This window comes from Drosophila persimilis, unplaced genomic scaffold (assembly GCF_003286085.1).
Source record: "Drosophila persimilis strain 14011-0111.01,24,50 unplaced genomic scaffold, DperRS2 tig00000700-arrow-arrow-pilon, whole genome shotgun sequence".
NCBI classification, from domain to species: domain Eukaryota; kingdom Metazoa; phylum Arthropoda; class Insecta; order Diptera; family Drosophilidae; genus Drosophila; species Drosophila persimilis.
The window spans coordinates 528,042-549,119 of NW_020825340.1; the positions used below are offsets into that span (position 1 = coordinate 528,042).

Below are 21,078 nucleotides of genomic sequence, written 5' to 3' on the forward strand. Positions count from 1 at the left end.
GAGCATAAATTATAAACTAAACAAAAAAAGAACGCATATTTTTAAATAAAGTTTTTTTTTTTATTTCACATTTTGAATATACACATTGATATAAATATATTGTAGCTATATATGTAATGTAGTTATATATACATTAAATTAAAGTTTATTGTAGAATTGTCTTGCAGCATATTCAATGGCACACACACACAAACACACAGACACATGGGAAAACCAACCATTTTTTGCGTAGTTAACATTTAAGATTGTAAAGTGAAAAATCCAGGCATACATATTTATATATACAAAACCACCCGCCCCAAAACACACACCCACACACACACACACAAAATGCAGCTATATATTTGCATATGCTATATATGCATACATATATACATATATATACAAAATATAAGGCATAAAAATTCATTTACAACTTGATGATAAAACACACACAAAACATAAATTATTGAAACCTGTAAAAACTAAGTAAACAAAATAAAATTAGTTACATTAGTTACAAAATCCGAGAAAATGTCTTCATTTAACAATTTCCCCTCTTCCCGTTTTGGAGACCCCCCGCAAACACATGCATACATAGCGTATATAGACTCCATCTGTGACACTAGGAATTTTAGAGGAACAAAAACCTAAATTACATATCCGACTGAGTGGAGGATGGATTTCTTGTCCGTTTTAGGCAGACTACATTCCCAGTCCGTAAAATAAACGAGTACAAATTGGAGACTACAAGAGTCTCTCTCCCCTTGAGTATAGCCTGGTGCTTTAAATAAACAGCAGGTTTTCCATAAAACATTTTATATTTGTGCTAAATAGATAACCTAATTGTATAAAGTTTCTTAGCTTAGGGATGACCTTATTTCACAATGGTTTAAATAATTGAGTACTTTTTAATCAGTGGCTTGGTTATAAAGATACAAAAAATTCATAAAAGGCATTCCGTAAATATAATAATAAATATAGCTAAGTATCAAGCAAATCTAGACCAGACGAGCAGCCGAGCAGGTGGCCGCCGAAGGAGCGCTTTGTGGCTCCGCTGAGCTGCCATTGCCGATGTCCACTAGTCCCATGGCCCCACCCGAGGCGCTGGCCAGCACTCGCTTGTAGTTGCTGCTGCATTGGGAGTCTGCTACAGAGCGACCGTCACCCTCGTCGCGACGACATAGTTCTGCCGCAAAGGGTGCCCCCGCGTTGCTCGTGTGTATCTCTAGGCGTCGCTCCAGAATGTCCGCTGTGGTTAGCTCGCTGGCCTGGACCATACTGCTGGCGGGGACATTGCTCAGCCAGGGCTTGAGACTGCTCTTCTTTTGAATGGTGGCAGCCTTGCAGCGGCAGATAACATCCGCATGCTCACCGCAAATGGGGCAGGTGGCGCGGTCCGCGGCGGTAATGGCGCCGGATGTGCCTTCCACCTCGTTGCTTCCACCCACCACAGTGGGCATGGTGGCCCCCGAAGAGCTGCCACTCAACTCCAGCTCGTTGACCGCGTCCACTAGGGTTTTCAGGCCGGCGGAGGACTGCTGACAGCCCTCGCCCATGCCGTTACCCTCCTGTTCCTCGTAGTTGGGGCTGAGCAGCAGCTTGGAGAGCGGTGGGGCCAGTCCCAGGCCCAGATTGCGCTCATGATACAGCTCTGAGATACTGGGTGTCAGCTCGCGGTTTATATGACGCATCATGCTCTCCTGCAGGCACTTGGAGCTCGTCTTGGCCGCAGTGGGACTCTCCTCCGGCTTGGGCTCGCTCAACAACAGGTCGGTGTCTGTTTGGGAGAAGTACAGGCTAGCTGGATTGAATACCACACTGGAGACCTCTTCCTCCTCGGGCAGGGCCAGTGGTTTTCTGGTGGCCGCTGCTCCAGCTCCTATGGGATTGCCTCCCGGAGCACTCAGCTCCGTCCGCACACTCAGCCTGTCCATAAACAGAGCGTGCTCCTTGTTTACCCGCGCTGCCAGTGAACTCTGGGCACTTCCCAGCTTGATTTTGGGCTTGCTGCGTCCTCCGATGCCCACACCCAAATTGTGATAGGCTGGCGGCCGTGGCGGGGGCAAAGGTGGCTGCTGTTGGGGCATTGCCACTCCGGCTCCGCGTCGCAGCACCGTCGCATGTCCGGATCCCTCCCAGTCTGTGGTGCTGCTGGCCGAGCTGGAGCTATCCGGTCGTCTGTTGTTCACGCTGCTCCCAACCATTCCGGCGGATGCTGAATTCGCCACAGTTGTCGGCTGGGAATAGAGACTCCTGATGCGTGTCTGGTGGGCGAGGGCCAGCGTCAGGCTGGGATCTGTGACAGGAGGACTGGGGGTAAAGGCAGCATCGCTCTCTCCGCCACCGCCTGGCCGTGATACCCTCACAGGGGCACGCATACTGGCATAGCCGAGGCGCGGATTGGCAAATCCAAGGCCCGGCTGTGTGGCATAGCCATCGGACAGCGAATGCTCGCTGTCGGTAGTGTTGGCCAGGCTGGAGTCCAAGCCACCTCCAATTCCTCCACCTCCTGATCCTACAGTCACCTCTGTGCGTCCGCCATCTGGTTCCCCGCGACGCCGCACATACGAGATGAAGGCGCTGCGCGGATGCAATGGCAGCGGAGCTTTCCCAGAGCTCACGGAGGGAGTGCTGCTGGCCGTGGGCTGGACAGGTGTGATGGCATCCATCTCCGTCTCGGCCAGCGACTCGCAGCTGCTGCTCTGCGCCGATTCCAAGTCCATGCCCATGCCTAGGTTCTTGGGTGCCTCTCGAGTGTCTGAAGGGGTATATATACATATAGCTTAATAAGAGGATTACTCCCAGCAAAAACTCATCTAAGTACTCACCAAACAAGGCAAGAAGTGCCTGAAGGACGAATTGGCAGTGACGACGATTGGCCTGCTTGCCCGTGCGGAGGATCACCTGATCAGCCCCCACCTCGGTCAGATCAAAGCCCACGGAGGCGAGCAGTTCATGGCATCCTGCCACGCGCCACAGGCGCACACTCAACGGCATCTCAATGCAGCAGGCTTCCTCCTGCTTGATGGCACCCACAGCTGCTGCTGTACTGGTGACGGCGGCCGGGGGAAACTGGGCCAGAATGTTCCGGATCACGGCAATGATGTCGTCCGCATGCTCGGCACTGTTTACGTGGACCAGCTTGGCCAGCGCCTGAAGCGTAGCCGGCGTCAGGGCCAGCAGAGCCTGAAGACTGGCCGAGCACTGCGAGAGCCGCTCCTCGGGATCTGCCTGCGGGAAGAACACGCTCGAGGGGATGCCATTGGCAGCGGGCTCGAAGCGAAATCCGACAGCCATCAGCAGATCCTTCCAGCCGGCCACGGGACCCGCCTTGTTCTCAATGCTCTGCTGCGTCGTGTACATGGCATTCTTCTGCCCGCGATGGATCCGCTGCAGACTCTTCTCCACCAGATGCAGGCACACCCGCAAGGCGTCCCGACACCTCTCTGGCGTGCGCAGAAGCTCGCAGAGGGCATGGCCCAGCGCCACCTTATTGGACAGCCGCACATTGCTGCCGACCAGCAGGAATCCCGCCCAGTTGGCCGGATGGGCAAAGTGTTTCGTGTGCTGCACCGTCTGCATGGCCTCTGCCAGGGCGCTGCAAAGGAGAGAGGATTCCATTAAATATGAAGGATGATAAATCGTAGCAGGAGCTTACCGTGCAGCTCGTGCTCCCTGCAACAGAGCCGAGTAGAAGGCACGCAACAGGATCTTGGCTGCCGTCTCCGGGACGGGCCATAGAGAAATAAGCACGGCGCCGGCACCAGCCATCAGCCAGCCGCCGGCCAAATGGGCCACTCCGGCCCCCGTGATGGGCTCCACGGAGTGGTAAGAGCTGAGCACCACCAGACGGGCGCTAAGGCGCAGCTGCCGCAGTTCTCCGGCGGCCAAAGTGAAGTCCGATAGTTGGGGCTCGTGCGGCTCCTTCTGCTGCTGCTGTTCGGCGGTGACCACGTCCCCAGGACTGAGCACCACGGCGCCCAGCTGCCAGCTTATATTGGCTGCAAAGTGTATGCATTCGGCGGAGGGAAGCTCTGCCAGGACGGACTCCTTGGTGGCATTTGAGCCGGCCAAAGCGGTGGCCTGCAGCATGTCCGCCACCATGGCGGCCTCTTGTAGGGCTGCCGGCGACTCAGCACCTGCCCAGCCCCAGCGTTCCGCCAGACTGCCGGGTACACGAGGACCTCCCACCACCAAAGCCTTGGGAGGACGAGCCCGATCCCGCCGCACCTTGGGTCGGCTGCGCAGCGCCTGCAGGGAGGGAGCCGTAAGAATGGCACAGCGTTCCGACAGATATTCCCCGTCCTCCCCGGCCGCCCTCAGGATAGCGAAGGGCACCAGATACAGGGAGCTGTCCAGCACGAGGATGAGCTCACGCCTGCCCTGTCGCGAGAGATTGGCCGAGGGCAGGAGGTCGTCGAAGGGAGCCAGCAGCAAGTTGTAGAGGGTGTGCAGGCAGGAGGGTCCCCGCCAGGCGGGCACAGGCGGCGCCCGACGGGAACTGCGGCTGCCCACGGAGCGCGTGGAGCCCTGCAGACTGGCCACCGAGCCTCCAACGGAGCCCAGGGAGAACAGGGAGCTCAGGGAATAATTGGAAGAGTTGAGCAGCTGATTCCTGCTGACCATGCGCAGAAAGCCGCCTCCTCCGGCTCCTGCTCCGGGCAGATCCTCCAGCAGCTGCTCCGTGCTGGCCCGCCACCCGCTGCCGTCGCCCTCGTGCAGCAGGCTCTGGGAGTTGACGCCCAGGTTATCCCGCACCATGTTAACATATCGCTCGAGCAGTCCATCGCCCTGCGGCTGCTCCCTCTCCTCCTCCTCCATTTCAAGCTCCTCCTCCTCCTCCTCGCTGAGGGACAATGGCAGCTGCAGAGTCTGGGCATCGATGCGGGCCGCATGGAAGCGCACAATCCCCGTCTGGGGATGCAGCAGCCAGGCAAACAGCTGCTCCCCGGCCAGACTGTAGTACAGCACCGGCATCCGTCCGCGATTCACCGTCTCCTGGATGGCCTCGCTGTCCGCCAGCGGCGCCTTGTTGCTCTCATTGCCCATGGCATCTGCTCCGCCGCGAGCCTTGCACCGCTCGGCGGCCACCAGGGCCTCCTCGTTGCGCTGCAGGGCCACCAGCAGCTGCTGCAGCAGATGGTAGCAGTTCGTCTGCAGATCGTACAGGGCCAGACGCGTCTCCGGACTGCGTTGCTCGTGACGCACGGCCTCCAGCAGCTGGGCGGCGGTCTCCAGTTGAAGGCGAGCCCCCTCGGCATCGCCAGAGGAGCGAAGGGCAAGACCTGGGTAAAGAAATTTCAATGATTATCAATTATTGAATGATTTTGTGCTAGTTCGCCTCATTGTGGCCTAATACTCTTTCTCTGTTTCTCTCTTGCCACCAACGAATTACCATCTCGCTCACTCCGGCGTGGGGCACACGCTGCACGAGAAAGAGTGCGAGAAATAGAGAGCGGAATAGATAGAGTGCGTGGGCGCGTGGGAGCGGAACAAACAGAAGTCAAACAGGACGGACAGACGGACTCGGCTATTGATGGGGATCAAGAATATATATATTCCTTCTGGCTGTTGCATGCATCAACACGAATCTAAGTCTAGACTTATTGTTAACAAAGCAATTGCCAGCAGCCACTCACCCAATTGATGTCTTATCTTGGCCTCCTCCTCCGACTTGCCGATGGACTGCGCGCTCGTCAGTCCCTGCCGCAGATACTCCACGGCCTGTGGGTGCTGCTCCAGCTGATGATGGACGCGTCCAAGGGCCAGGCAGGCCGTCGCCTTGCCGAGACGATCCGCGCTGAGCTCCAGCTGCCGGTCGTAACACTTGAGGGCCTCCGCCTGCTGGCCGAGGGACTCGTGCACGGCACCCAGATTGCTGAGTGCCCTAGCCTGCAGCGAGGGAGCCGCCAGATCCGTGCATATCTGCAGATCCTGTCGGTGCAGATCGAGGGCTTCCGAGTGCTGGCCCATCCGCTGCTGCACCTGGCCCAGGGCGCACATGGCATCCGACTCGAGGGCGCGATCCTGCAGCCCCTGCGCCAGTTCCCGCTGATGTTCGAGACAGTTCAGGGCCTGCGTGTGGTTCCCCAAAGCGGCATGGACATGCCCCAGATCCCCGTAGGCCAGAGCCTTGATCTCGGCACTGTGCAGCTCGTGGGCCACCACCAGACGCTTCTCCAAGCAGACCAAAGCCGCCGGCAGCTGCCCGAGCGAGCGTCTGGCCTGTCCCAATCCCCGATAGGCACGCTCCTGATCCCGGTGACTGGCCAGCCCCAACGCCAGTTGCAGCTGGCGCTCGTGGCACTTGAGTGCCTCCTCGTAGTCCCCGAGGGCCGCATAGCAGTCTCCCAGATGACCCAGAGCACGTGCACGATCCGCCTGCGTGGATGGCAAGGAGACCCTCTCCAGAGTCCCCAACTGCGCCTCCAGGCATCCAATGGCCGCCTCGTAGTGGGCCATATTGAGGCGCGCTATTCCCAGATTCCCATGGGCCTGTGCCTCCACGGCAGCATCCCGCTGCTCCTGCGCCCGCTCCAGCTGCTCCTGGTAGCACTTGACGGCATTCGTCCAGCTGCAGAGGGCCATGTGGACGGCCCCCAGGTGCCCATGGGCGCGACACTCTCCCGCCAGGTCGCACAGCTCCTGGCGCAGTGTCAGCTCCTGTGTGTGATGTCCCAGTGCCTTGTCCCAGCGCCGCATCAGACGATGGGCCAGTCCGAGCGCTCCACAGGCAGCGGCCTCCATCGAACGGTCGCCCGCTGCCCGGGCCAGTGCCAGCTGCCGTTGATACAGTTTGATAGCCTCTTCGTGGGAGCCAGTGCGTATGAGGATGTCCCCGATGTTGCCCAGAGCCCGGAATTTCGCTGGCAGCTGGTTGGTGGCATGTGCCACGGCCAGGAACAGTTGCTGGCACTCGAGTGCGGCGGCAGTGTGTCCCAGCGCCAGATGCGCCAGCCCCAGATTGCAGTAGGCCCTGCCCATGTTCGGACGATGCTGGGCGTCCTTGGCGAGGGCCAGGTCCTGGTCGTAGTAGCGCACCGCTGCCCGATAGTTGCCCAGCGAGAAGTGCGCGTATCCCAGCAGATGACAAGCCTTGCCTTCAGCGGTCACGTCCCCCAGCTCCTGGGCGAGCATCAGGTAGCTCTCGTAGTGGGGCACCGCCTCCTCGTACTCCTGTCGCCCGCTGAGGCAGTTACCGAGATTCAGCAGAGCACAGGCCTCCCCGGCCGTGTCCTTGAGAGACCTGGCCGTCGAAAGGTGCGCCCGGTAGTGGGTGAGCGCTGCATCATGGGCGCCCAGTGCCTGGTAGGCCACTGCCAGATTTCCATGCGTGGCCGCCTCTGCGCTGCGATCATGCACCGCCTGGTTGATGGCCAGCTCCTGCTTGTGGTACTTCACTGCCGCCTCGTAGGATCCGGCCATGTGGGCCATGCGCGCCATATTCCCGTACGCCCTGCCCATGCCCGTGCGATCGCCCAGCGAGCGGGCTATCCCCAGATGGGCCTGGTGCAGCTTCAGCGCCGCATCGTGGGATCCCAGCAGCTGATAGACGATGCCCAGATTCGAGCAGGCTCTGCCCTCGCCCAGCTTGTCCCTGGCGGCCAGGGCCATCGCCAGCTGCCGTTCGTGCCAGCGTTTCGAGGCATTTGCATCGCCGGCGCAGCGTGCCGCATGCCCCAAGCCCGCATAGGCGGCCGCCTCCATAGAACGGTCTCCCAGGGCCTGGGCAATCCTCAGCACTTGCTCGTGGCAGGCCGCAGCCTGCGTGAACTGTCGCCGCTGGTGATGCGCGGAGCCGAGATTCGAGTACGCTCGCGCCTCCTCCACCTGGTCGTGCAGCTTGCGGGCCAGCCGCAGGTGCTGCGTGTGGCAGTCGAGGGCCGCCTCGCACTCGCTAAGCGCCAGATAGACGGCGCCCACGTTGCCGATCTCGCGGGCTTCCTGGAGACGATCCCCCAGCTGCTTGAACAGCTGCACGCACTGCTTGTGGGAGGCCAAGGCGTTGGGGAAGTCCCCGCTGGCCGTGTACACGTGTCCCAGCGACGTGAGGGCCGAGGCTGCCGCCTGCGTGTCCTTGCACTTCATGGCCAGCACCAGTTGATAGCGATGCGCCGTCAGGGCCTCCTTGTAGGCCCCCTGGCTAAAGTAGGCGGAACCGAGGTTCCCGTGCGCCCGGCACTCGCCCGCCGTGTCGCCCAGGGACTTGGCCACCGCCAGATCCTGCTGCATGTAGCCAATGGCCTGATCCAGCTGATTCAGTGCCCAGTGGGCGGAGCTGAGGGCGCTGAAGACGGATCCCCGCAGCTTCAGCGAGCAGCTGCCGATCCGGAGAGCCGCCTCCAGCACGGCCACCGCTGCCTGGTACTGTGCGGCCTGCAGCAGCTCCTGCCCCACCACCGAACTGACCACAAACGGCGACTCCTGCAGCTGCATCGTCCTCAGTTGCTGCAGCGTCGGGTCCAGGGCTGTCCGCAGGGGACTCTTCAACGAAGCCTCCACCAATCCGCCCATCAGCTGCTTGTTCGTGGGCTCCTGGGCCAGGCCCGAGGCAAAGGATGCCAGTGCCTCGCCGTAGCGTCCCAAGCACTGCAGAGCCACGCCCTGGCGGAAGTACGCCTTCGGCCATTGGGGGCACAGCTCCCGCGCTTGCGTGGCATCTTGAAGGGCAGCCGCAAACTGTCCCTGCTTGAGCAGCGCCGCCGAACGGTTGCTGTAGAGGATGTGGTTGCCGGGGTCCAGCTGCAGGGCGTCCGTGTAGAGCAGCACCGCGGTGGCAAAGTCTCCGTTCTGGCAGGCGGCATTCGATTGGCGCACCTTCTCCAGGAAGAGGGCGCGGTTCGCGGCAGGCAGCTCCGGATTACATTCCGGTTCGTTCTGGAGGAGACAGAAACAGAGAGAGAGAGAGAGAGAGGTTTAAGGATGAGCGGTGGATCAGAGTTAGCATTGATTATGGCCAAATTGCTGGCTTGAGCATTCCCTGCCGACTGCGACTGCGACTGCCTCTAAGTAGAGCAATAAACACAACTGTACAGAGGAGATGGAGGGGAGCAAGGATCGGGGGCAGACTCGAGGATGATTGCACACATCTGCCGCAGTCATTGGAATGCTGAACAGTGGGTCAAAAGTGGCATGTTCTGGAGTCAAATTCGTTAATCGGTGAAAGAAATGAAAAAATGTTGCCCAAAAAATAAACCAAATATACAAAAATACAAAATATACATTTTAAAGAAATTAAAAAAGACAAAAAAAAAGTAAACATGAATTTTGTTTTTAAATTAATTAAAAATGCCTAAAATGTTATTCTGTTTTCCTTCCTCCCAAACAGCTCTCATGGTAGAAAGGTATTTCTGTACAAGGATCCATATGTATATATCTCCAATATCCTTGAACCCTGCCCCACTGTGCGGTCGTCAGTGGGTTGTAATTATGTTAAATGCCGACGCACCAGCGTCGGCTCCAACTGCGGCTCCAAGCCTTAGTGCCCTCTCGCGGTGGTGGTGCTCAGGTATGCGGCCACCGAGTCACGTTTCCCGGCCAACTGCTGTTCGCTCCCAGCTCCCGATCCTGTTCGGCCCCCGCTCTGCCTGCCACCCGCCGCCGCTCATCAAATGCGGAAGCAATTCCACGAATTCGTGGCCCAAGAACTGAGCCACGACTGGCAGCAGCAGTTGGTCTGGGGAGGGCGGGCGCAGGCGCAGGGACAGGGGCAGGGGCAGCAGTCGAATCAGTAGCAGCGCGCATAGGAAAAAGTGTCGGAGTGCTAGAGTTGAGGCCCATTTTTGGCATAAGCCACCAATGGCTGTGGTCACGGCCACGGCCACTGCCACGGCCACGGCCACGGCCTGGATGAGACCAAGACAAGACGAGACCGTGACAACGACGTAGAATTTTTTACATATTTTTTGAAGCAATTAAATGCAATGAGTATGCAAATGCATTAGCCCGATACGAGACGAGGCCATGGCCAGGTCCCGCTGTGGCTTCCTAGAAAACGTGCCCGACAAGTGTCGATGTGGATGCCCCATGCCCCATGCCCCATACCCCGGTCCGTCGGTGCCGCGCCTGTCGCTGGCGGGGCGTGAGCTACGGATAACGTGCTTAGATTGGCCTTCTGGACGCTCTCGACCGCTGCACGGTCTCCGCCAGGCGTATAAATCAGGCAACAACAAAGTATCTGACAGATGCAGAACGTAATTTTCGTTTTATGCAGCTTATAAGAGCCAGCCAAGTCTTCAGCTCAGAGCTCCGGCGATAAGCCACAAATGAAGAGGGCGTTACCACAAAAGAGCCCCAAAACTCTCCTTCTTTGCGAAATGTACAAGATCGTTCCCCCTGCAGTTCCATGCGTTGGCGGTGCTGGAAGGCCAGGCAGTGATCTCGGGGAGAAGATTGTGGTGGTCAAAGTCAAAGTCAAAGTCAAATAAACACGCACAGAACATGCCCTCGAAACGGCGGAAGGGAGCGCCGCCGCTCTCTCTCTCTCTCTCTCTGCCTCTGCATGGACCAGCATTCTCTAGAGTATTAGCAGATGTTATCATTTCCCCGACGAAAATAATAATAATATTAATAGCAGGCAGATCCGAGAGGCACATAGAATGAAAGGTATACCAAATGCGATCCAGAATCAGCCAGAGCACAGCTTAGGCAGCGACCGGATAAGCTTTTGGGATAAGCTCCCTTCAAACTGTGGGAATGAATTCTGACTGGGTCTGGATATGACATGGTCTCTTCTTTTCCCCCTCCTATCCTTTTACTGTTTCTAGTGCAGGCTGTGAAGCTTTCCAAAATCCCAGAGTTGCCTTTCTATTCGTTTAAATTCCACATGGTGTGCGCGACTGATGGCATGGCAGGCGGCTTTTATCCATTTCCATGGAAACATATCTTTGATGCGTCTCTGTACAGTTATCTTCCTGAAACCCTATACCGAAGAAGGATCGAATCTACTCGATGTTAATCCCTTTGGCTCTTCAGATATCAGATCAATATCCCTGTACATAATACCATCGTCCAGAAAGTGTATCCACAACAACGGCTTCTATATACTGCCTTTCCTTCGCGCTTTTTTGCCCTTTAGCTTCGCCTTCGCGTTCCTCGTGCCATGCTGTATGTCAATTTAGGAATTGGCGCCCAAATGGCACATAGAGAAGTCATGTAAAATGATACGCTTGCTATCTCGCTTCAACAATTCCAGCTAAATTGGAAGCAGCATCCACGGCAGGCAGCAGCAGCAGCATCCAACAGCAGTTTAGAAAATAGTCAAAGACGGACAAGAATTTTATGCAATGAGAAAGGGAGAAAAAGAGGAGGCAGCCAACGACAGAGAGAGAGAGAGAGAGAGAGACAGAGAGAGAGGGAGACCGAGATAGAGGGGCAATGGGAAGTGAGTCCAAAGAGGTATTCAGGAATGTAAGAGAAAAACCTGCGATTCGAGAACTGGTCGCTGTTTGTCGGTTGGCAGTTGTCCGCCCAACAGGCAAGAGCTAAAAAAAAAATAATAAAAAAAAAGAAGAAAGAACGCCACAAAAAAGTGGCACCCATAGATGCATTCGGGCAGCAGTTGGGTTTCGCTTCGCTTCGAGTGGTTGTTGCCTGGAACCAAATGGAAGTTCATCTCCTCTCTGTGTTTGTCTCTATCTGTGTGTGTGTGTGTGTGTGTGTCTGTGTGTGTGAGCGAGTAAGAGAGTGTGCCTGTGAGGCCCCCGAGGCTGGTCACTGGGCACTGGGGACTGGGGACTGGACCCCGGACCATCGATAAAGTCCGCCGCATTGGAATGCGAACAATTTCACGATTGCTTGTGGCGCACATTGGCATGTTTTGCGCTCAACTTAAGAATTTTGTTGCAATTTAACGCGTAATAAAATAATTAGCTGCGGGCTCTTCCTCTTAGGCCCTCTTCCGCCCACTCTCCGCTCCTGATATTCCTCTCTCTTCAGCTCGCTTTGACGATTTTTGATACGCTGTGCTTAGGCGACGGCGAATGAGAGCTTTCCAGGCACATCCCGTTGGAAGGAGCGCATGTAAGTGAGAGCAAGGGTGACCTTGATTCGGAGTAAGCTCTTGAAAAGGAGAGCATTAATTGACAATTCAGTTTCCAGTAGGCATCCCTCTTCTGCTGCTCTTCTACATGCGATGTTCATGAGCGTAGGCCACAGGGGTGGACGTGGACCTAATCCTGACTAATCTCTTCAAAAGATGCATAAAATTAAGACGGATATTTATGCAGCTTTTGCCCCTTTGTCTGCCGTGTCTGCCTACGCTACTGAACAGCAAGAATTGTGGCTTTGTTGGTTAACCCCTCAAACATGAGCTTTAATCGAATTAAGTTCCCCCTTCGCTGCGCTCCTCCCAGTTTATGCTTAAGCATTTCCTATCGTCCGTCTAGCTGCCAAAGGGACACTCCACTCGAAATGCGGACACAGACACGGACGTCAGTCAGGGAGGCGACTGCCAGCCGGCAGGGAAGGGGGGTGGCTTCCAGGGATCTGTCTTTGAGACATGCGCCTGAAACTTATCCAACATCGTTGACGTTGTCGTCTGTTCAGCCTCTTCTGCTTGTTCTTGTTGTTGTTGTTGTTGTTGGGGTTTTGTTTTTTTGTCCCTGACATGACAGCGCGGAATATGATGAAAGGGCCAGAGTCAGAGTCAGGGTCAGGACTGGGGCTATGCTGGGGGTTAGTGCAAGTCAAAAATGCCTTACGTTTTGGCATTCTTTGATACCCTCACAAAAGGTACAATGGTATCTACGAAATCAACTCAGTGTAAATACGTCTATATATGTATATGTAATTTGAATTTCAACATAATGGAATGGAAGGACAGCTCTATATGGAATCCAATCGGCAAGGGTATCTAAAGCTTCTTCATGTGATATTCGTGATTCGTTCACTCCCTCTCTCTCTCTCTCTCTCTCCCTCTCTCTGTCTGTGCTGCTCTGCTTTGCTTGGCTTTTGTTTAATTTTGGCTGCTCGTTTTTGCTTCTTTTTTTGTTGTTGTTTGTTGTTGTTTTTGTTGCTTGTAGCTAAGCCCTTTTGTAGTCTTGCCGCTGCTGTTGAGTTAATCAGCATTGAAATCATTTTGCCATCATTTTGATTATTGCCTGATTGTTTCTGCTTTCCTGTTTTCTGTTTTTCTGTGGGACTTCTTTTCTTTTTTGAACTTTTCTGCCTCTTGAGGTTAAATTTGGAGAGCAGAGCAGCGTAATGCCTGATTAAGTTTTATATTGTACATACATACCTGCATATGTATGTATGTATGTACATATATTTGAAGGCCATAAATAATTGTCATGGTGTTTGAACTGCAAACTGGAAACATGTACATATGTACATGGCCAAAACATGTTTGTGCGTGTCGAGCGACAGAGAGAGAAAGGGGTATACTCTGCACAGGGATCTCTGTACGGTTTCCAGCTGCTGCCGAATGCCAAATAATGATGGGTATTTTGATACCCTTTTCCACTTACCTCGGAGAAATCCCGCTGCGACATCTTATTTAAAAGCTGTTCGCCAGCGACGGCAATTTTGGCATTGTTCTCGCTATTACTATTGGCATGATGATTATTTGCATTAAAATTTAATGGCAAATTTATAAGATTCTCATAATTCGTCATTTGTATGCCACAAGAAGTAGAATCATACCATCAAAAAGCGCCTTCGTTCTGCAACAAAAGAAAAGAACAGAACAGAACAGAGGAGATTATGTTTATGTATAGACGGCGAGAGAGTGAGACGGTGAGACGGTGAGAGGGAGAGTGAGGTGGTAGAGAGAGAGAATGATGGCGGGAATGTAAAAGCAAAAACAAAAGCTTCCAGCCGGAGAGGAGTAGAGGAGAAGACTGACAATGGGGGCTTTCAAATGCCAATGCGAATTCTAGGGAAAAAAACACTGAGAGAAAAAAGACAAGGCATTCCTCATCTTCGGCATTAATTCGGTAAATATTTAGGCTCCAACTTGTGTCTCTAAAAGAATAATCTGTGTTAAATATCAACGAAATATTTAGGAAAATATGGTTCTACTCGTACCAATATCTCTTCAAAAGTAATCCCCTCTGTTAAGATGTACACAGAAAAATGATCTAGTAAAATATCACACATGGGAAAGCCATAGATTTGTATCTATTGGGCCTTAAAATATCCACAAAACTCTGACGTTTCGTATTGTATTGTTGTTGATTTTTTTTTCAGTGAAGGGACGAACGCCGACAACGACGCCTCTTATGCAAATATTGGCCCGATCCTCAGTCGCAGTCACATAAACTTGACAATTGAATGTGGCCATAAATTTGTGGAGCCCGCAGACGTCTCGTCTCGTCTCTCCCCAGTGGCCTGCCCACCACAGCCCTGTTCCCGGGTAGCACTTTTCGCACAGTGGCCTGAGCTCAGTGGGAATTCTGTTTGGCGAGACCAGATGATTCTGATTGCGCCATTCACTTGCCAGCGGCGCCTGGCTATCATCGCCATCGTTGGTCTGGGACGGGCTCGGCCACGCCCCGACTCCCGACTACCGCCCAGATGGACTTGTTATCATTTAATTGAGTTTGCGGTAGCTGCAAAACTCTTCTTAGAGAAAGTTCGCATCAGAAAACATTAACAGGCACAGGCACAGGCACCGCAACAAGCAGCAAATCGTAATTAAAAAACCCAAATTGGCCAAATCAATTAAATCTCTTCTTATAGCGGAAATTGGTAACATCTGAGAGAGCCTGAGCCCAGACCGACCCCGACCCCGACCCAAACCAAACCGTTGTTGTTATTGTTGTTGTTGTTCTTGCATAGAAATTGCTTTTGTGTGGCATTCCGTGTGTCTTTTAATAGGTTTCCAAGGGGTATTCGCTGCGTTGCGGCTAGAAGCCATATGTAAGGCCTGCTGGAGGCCTTAATTGAAATGTTATGCCGCGCAATGACAAAAGACTTGAGTGACAGACGGGTTAACCGCAAACGCCATTGCTCCATGGACTCTCTCCTCAATGATTCTAATAAAGTTCCATTGGTTCCACTGACTCATTGGATGCGCTGGCAGTGCACTCTCGAACACAACAGCAATGGCATGCTAATGAGAGAACAAATTGGTTACACAGGCCCATACGATAAAAGATAGCATAGCGGACGGGAACAGGTCCAAAGGCACTCAATCTGTATAAACACATGCATACATATAAAAACTGACTCCCTCTACTCCCGATTCGGGTGAAATGTGTCTTATGCGCTTGGAATTCTAATGAGGAAACGATACAGAGAACAGTAAAAATACTGATACTGATGCAACTGCTCTTCTGTTTCGCTCATAGGATATTTAACTGTTTCTGGCTTCTAAAAGATCTAGAGCCACTAGAGCCACGACTGTACTTCTTTTTAGAACAGTCTTGCACTGCTTTGCACTGCTTGTCCATTGGAATCTGATCCGTTTCAATTTTATTGAGTGGAAGAAACACTGGAACGGCATTGAACATTCCAATTGGAATTTGTTGGCGGCATTTATGATCACTTCTGTGATATTTTTATGATCCGTTTCGATGCACTCAATGCCGCGGCAATTTCCAAATCAATGAGCATAAAAAAATTCATAAACCGTAATGCATTCACCTGGCTCCCGCTCCCGCTCGCCGCTCACCTCTCCGTCTCCCTCTCTGGGAGGCTCTCTCTGTCTTTTATAGATCGCTGCTGTCATAAAACGCTTATCAATTGCCTTGCCGCCTGTGTGGCGGCATTTTTAACAGTTTGCTTTTATTACTTTTATTGGTTATGTTTTCTTTCTTTCGCCTTTTCCCTCTGCTCCGTCTACTCTTTTGCACTTTTTGCACTATTACTCGTATTATTAGTTTCTGTGTCTGTCTGCTTATTGTTGCCTGCCTGCTGCTGTTTGGCTTTTAACGATTATGAAGCCCGGTTCCATGGATCCAAATGAGCTAATTTAGATGCCTTGATGGTTTTATAATTGTACTTGTACACCGTCGTTTTTATGGCAGCTGTGTTTATGTCTGTCTGTCTCTCTGTCTGTCTGTCTGTCTGCGTGTGTGAGCACAGCAGCAGCGGCAATGACAGAAGGCAAAGATGAGTCGCTTTTTTCCCCATTTCATTGAGTTTTTCTTATCCATTGGGAGTTTGGCACTGATTTAGCCATGGAATGAAGTCATATGGGAAATGATTTGGTTGCTTTACATCAAATCACTTCAAAGATTACAGGTTTTTTCTTTAATTTTTTTACTTTTGCAAGTTCGTGTCCCAAGTCTTTTGTATTTCTCTGGAATTTTCTTAGAAATTAAGTCATATCGGTAATGGTGCTTTCGATGTTTTATATGATATTTATATATTTTCCCACCCTTTTTTTTGCAAGTTCGTGCCTTAAGTCTTTTATTTTTCCATATAAAATGCTTTCCAAAATTGGCCGGGTTTTTTCCTTCTTTAAATACTATAAATCTTATAAAATGAAGTCAAATGTATGTAAAGTCGGTGCACTTTAGTTTTTAGACGAGTTAATATCCAAACAATCAGGCATGCCCCGGCTTTCACTTTCGCAAAAAAAAAACCCGATTTACTTTTGAAAACGGAAATACGGATACATTTTCCTCCGAAACGAAAAGTAAACTGCTTTTTATAAAACAAAACATAACATAACTGCAATAGTAAAAAAATCGATGACTTGTTGTACAAGGACATGAGAATATGAGACATATCGTTGACAGAAATTGCGAAAACGGGAGCACCTAAAATCGAAAACGGAATCTTTTGGCTGAAAATGCCAAACTCAAAAGTAAGTGAAACCCGAAGCCACCCACCAGTATATATTTTTTACATTTTCGACCTTATAAGAACAGGTATGTTATACCTTTAGAGCTCTTGAAAATATTTCGTATATACATGTTTTGAGCTGAAAACGCATCTTTTGTTATGATTTCATAAAGGAATAGAAGGAATATATTTGGAATTACTTGGGCCGATCTTTTGTCACTCATTGTAGCTAATGGAACTCTTGCAGTTTAATTCTGCGCAGTCTGGGGACAAGTCAACAACTACCAGAAACAACAACACCACACAAGCCAAAACATGAACAAGAACCACTTTGAATTCCTTTTGTCAGGTCATTAGCGCTAACTAAAGTTTGCCTTAAAGTTGGACTCCATTTGAATGGCCGCAGTACCCCATGTGGCCCCATCCCCATTCCCATTCCCATTCCCATTCCTAACCCACCCGACACTCCACTGCTCCACTGTCACAATAACAAAGTGTTGCAACATTGTTGCATTCGGGCTACGTTGGCGGTCGTTTAACGAGCACAAAACTCAGCCCTGGGCACCAGCAATGGCAACAGCACAAAGAAGGAGGAAGGACGTGCAACATCAACGAAAAAAAAAAAACCCAACAAAACATGACCATCCATGGACCCATCCAGGGACGAGGAGTACACGCTGGTTCTTTATTACAACTTCTATAAATGATTTCCGCTATTAAAATGAAACACTTTTGCATAATTTTTCACTTAGAAAGGACAACAGGCCACAGAGCCACAGACCCACAGATCCGGGAACCAAACAGAGGGGGAAGGGCAGAGAATCATGCAGTAAGAAGAAATTCCTCACGCTTTATAAGGCCCGCCAGGTATGCCCGAAAATTCCACACACCACAAACGCCTACCCAACCACAGACAAGTCCATGTCCAGACTCGGAGACCCTCTGCTCCACCCAGACCAGAGCTCAGTATGTGGGTATCCATCCAGAGACGTTTACTTCGTTCCTCGTCAACGTCTTCTCCGTTCGGGTTTTGATAATGCGCCTCCGCCCTCTGCTTCTCCTCCTTTCCCTTTTCCATCTCCCTCTCCATCACGTAACCTGTTGAAATGTGTGACAAATTGGGCGTAAAAAGGGCCCCCATCCACATCCCCATCCCTGCTCCGATCCGCTTTTATTTCTACCACCATAACCCCTGGCCATGCAACGACGTGGGCGTGACAACAGCGATTTTGGTACCGATTTTGTTGAGTCTTTCCTCTTGGGCCAAATTTTGGAGCGCAGCCTCAGTACAAAAATTGAGTCATAAATTTGATGATTATTAAACTGTAAGCCTGAAGTTCATTCCATTCCATTGGGGAGCAGAGCGATGAATAAAGGGTGCTTAAGTACTCATAAATGACACGGAAAATACGCTTTATTTTGTCTACAAAGATTAGGAAAGTTTAGAAGAAAATCAATGAATATAAAGCTCATTTATTGCATACCCAACATATCATATTTACGGCTTCAAACACTTCCGTCTACGTTTCCCTCAGACAATCCGCTGCTGCTGCTGTGTGGATTTTTCCCAAGGTTTTCCTGCAGTTTTCCTTCTGCCTCCCCCAACACACATTTGCGACTTGTTAACTAACAAATCGGCAACAAAATTAATCACACAAATACGAAATGTGTTGCGTTTTATATGAGGTGTTTCGGTTTTTTGTTGGTTTTTGGCTTTTCATGGCCTTAACAGGGAGCTTGTACAATTTCGTGAAAACTCATTAAAATTGTTTGCTGCTGCTGCTGATGCTGCTGCTGCTGGTTGGTAAAACATTAAACTATTTCCCAGTAGCCACGAACATGAAAACAGCATGGAATGGAAAAAGGAAACAAGGCGAACGAACGGTTCGGAGAGCGAAGGAGAGGGACATGGACATGGATGTAGACAAAACGAAAAGCAATTTTAATGAAGCCAGAGTTGGAGGCACAGGCACAGGCACAGGCACTTGTTGTTGTTACTGCTGCTGTTGCTGTTGCTGCCGCTGCTGCTGTAGCTGTAGCTGTTGTGGCAGGCCGCATTGTTGCTGCCTTATAAGCGTGGCATGCATTTGTTGTCCGCAATGCTGCTGCGAGTGGCACGATGTAATTGACATCATTAGACTAAAGCGCAGCGAGACCGAGTCGGAGTCGGAGTCCGAGTCGGGCCAAAAAGGAGCTCTAGAAAGTGGCAGCCATGCTGCAGCAATCACCGTTAGCCGTTACCGTTCTATGGAGAGCGAGAGAGCGAGCAAACGACCCACCGCAGTGTGGTCTGGGGCCCCATTTAGGGTCAAATTATGCAAATTATTAAATGAAAATCAAATCTAATATAATTATTTTTATTGACCTGCAGAGACAGAAGGAACAGCGGGAAGTAGGGGCCCCTTGGGTTTTGAATTTTTAATTCCCATGTCACATAAATTTCTTGCTTAAGCATTTTTGGTCAAGACTTTTGGTTTGGGAACTTTTTTGGGTTCACTTCACCCACCCTACAACTACAACTCACCATGGAATGGAATGCCGCTGCAGACTGGAAAGATTACCTTGTACTTCTCTCTTTCCTCTCTCTATCTCTCACCTGCCGTTGGTGTTGTTGTTTCTGTTATTGCTGCTGGTTCTCTGATTTTCTCCTTTTTTCCGTTGTTTTTGCTTGCTGCTTTTCTCTTTCTGCTCTTCTTGTTTCTCGTTTTGTTTTATCACAGACTGGGGAATTATTTTAAAATTAATTTAATTGGTGAAAATATGCGGAATGAAAATGAGTTTCAACAGGTGGGGGGAAGAGCTAGAGGGAGAACGAGAGAGCCGAAGAATTTAGAAAAGAAGCTTTTTCTCTTCTTCGGTATGTATGTATGTATTTACTATGTGTATGTTTATATACACTGAGCACATTCTGCACTAAATCATTCCGATCCCGATTAACTGTAAGTCCTTTTCCCTACAACAACAAGCCACGAATGCGGCCCTCAATTTGCACTCCCTCTCTCTCTCACACACACTCCATAACGCACACACACATTTACGCACGAAAATATTTGTTGCCGTAATCCATTTGCAGTTTTGTGTGTTACATAAAGTTATTAAAGTTATGCAGGCAGCCGTTATGTTGTTTTACATTTGCTTTTGTTGTTCTTTGCATAAATTAAAAAGTCATTTTTATGGCTTTTATGTGTCATTCTGTTTGGAAATTTATGTAGAATAGGGGCTGCTGCTTTTGCGGCTGCACAGCGGCCAACAACAAGAAGCAACAGATGAAGCAGAAGAAGAAGAAGAAGACATGGATGGCCAGAGCCGCACTCACACATGGAAACGAAACCCACCAAACACACACACAGCAGTTACACATGCCTGGGTCAAACAAGTCAAGCAACTTTTTTTCATCTTTTTGCTGGAAGCGGCCAATCTTTGGATTGCCTTCCTTTGGTTTTTTCGATGTTGTTGGGTTCCTTGTTTTCTACAACTTCTTGTTGTTGCCTTTGTTATTAGTAGCATTTACTGTGGAATGCACCTAAGCGAGAACGTTTTGGGGAAAATTACGACCACTACAACAAGTCCGTCTTGGTCATTGAAATCGAAGTCCATGTTGTTTGGCGAAAATGGGGAAAAATGCATGGCCTCGATTGCGCAGACCAAAGAAGAAAGGGAGAAGCACAGAGAGATACAAAGTGCATAAATTCCGAAAACGTCAGCAGATGTCAAAGCTACCTTGCGAAGTTCAAAGGCCGTTGCCGAAGTTTCTCAGCTTTTGTTTCGCATTTCTTTTTCTCAAACTCACTTTATAAATTTGCCACAATTGAAAAAATGGAAGTCGTTTTTCGAAACCGATACCACCGCGTTTGGTTCACCTCACTTCGTTCGGAGCTACGCGTGCGCACGACCTTTCGGTACCGTAATTTCTGTTAGCTGGAGCGGTGCGACCAGTCCGAGCTTAACCCACTTAACCCCCCTTTATTTTAACAGGTTAGAAACTTAGTTAAGCCGCCAAAATAATACTATTTGAAAATTCTTCTTGTAGATAAATCCTATCATTCCTTTTTAATTAAAAAAGCTCTAAGGATATATAATTTTCGTTGAGTGTATTTAAATACCCACAGGTCGACAATGGGTTAATCGTTCTCTCTCCATGATCAGAAGTCATATACATATCTCGATTTTGATATTCGGCTTAATATTATGAATCGATTGATGAATCAATTTTCTACAATATATGCTAATTTTAAGTACCTTTATTTTATTTTTTGTTTATAAAATAAGGGTAAAACAAAAAAGGTCCATAAAATGTTCATTTTGGTACATGGTAACTACACCGTAACTACATATCTTTTACATATGAACTACATATTTATGGAG

The 21,078-nt window shown here is 50.5% G+C and overlaps 1 protein-coding gene across 3 annotated transcripts; it reads right to left on the minus strand.

The window, feature by feature from the left end:
* Positions 1-844: 844 nt before the first annotated feature.
* LOC6601407 (tetratricopeptide repeat protein 28) lies at positions 845-20,571 on the minus strand. Of its 3 annotated transcripts, none has more exons than XM_026992109.1 (6): positions 20,504-20,571; positions 13,449-13,643; positions 5,622-8,859; positions 3,641-5,267; positions 2,811-3,580; positions 845-2,740 (listed from the first exon to the last, which is right to left on the minus strand). In XM_026992109.1, exons 2-6 carry the CDS (start codon positions 13,593-13,595, stop codon positions 981-983), a joined length of 7,542 nt encoding a protein of 2,513 aa, XP_026847910.1. In that variant the 5' UTR covers positions 13,596-13,643; positions 20,504-20,571; the 3' UTR covers positions 845-980. The 3 variants fall into 3 exon arrangements, with proteins under 3 accessions (XP_026847910.1, XP_026847911.1, XP_026847909.1); XM_026992110.1 differs by lacking the exon at positions 20,504-20,571 and adding an exon at positions 19,238-19,252; XM_026992108.1 differs by lacking the exon at positions 20,504-20,571 and having other exon boundaries at positions 13,449-13,705.
* Positions 20,572-21,078: the final 507 nt, after the last annotated feature.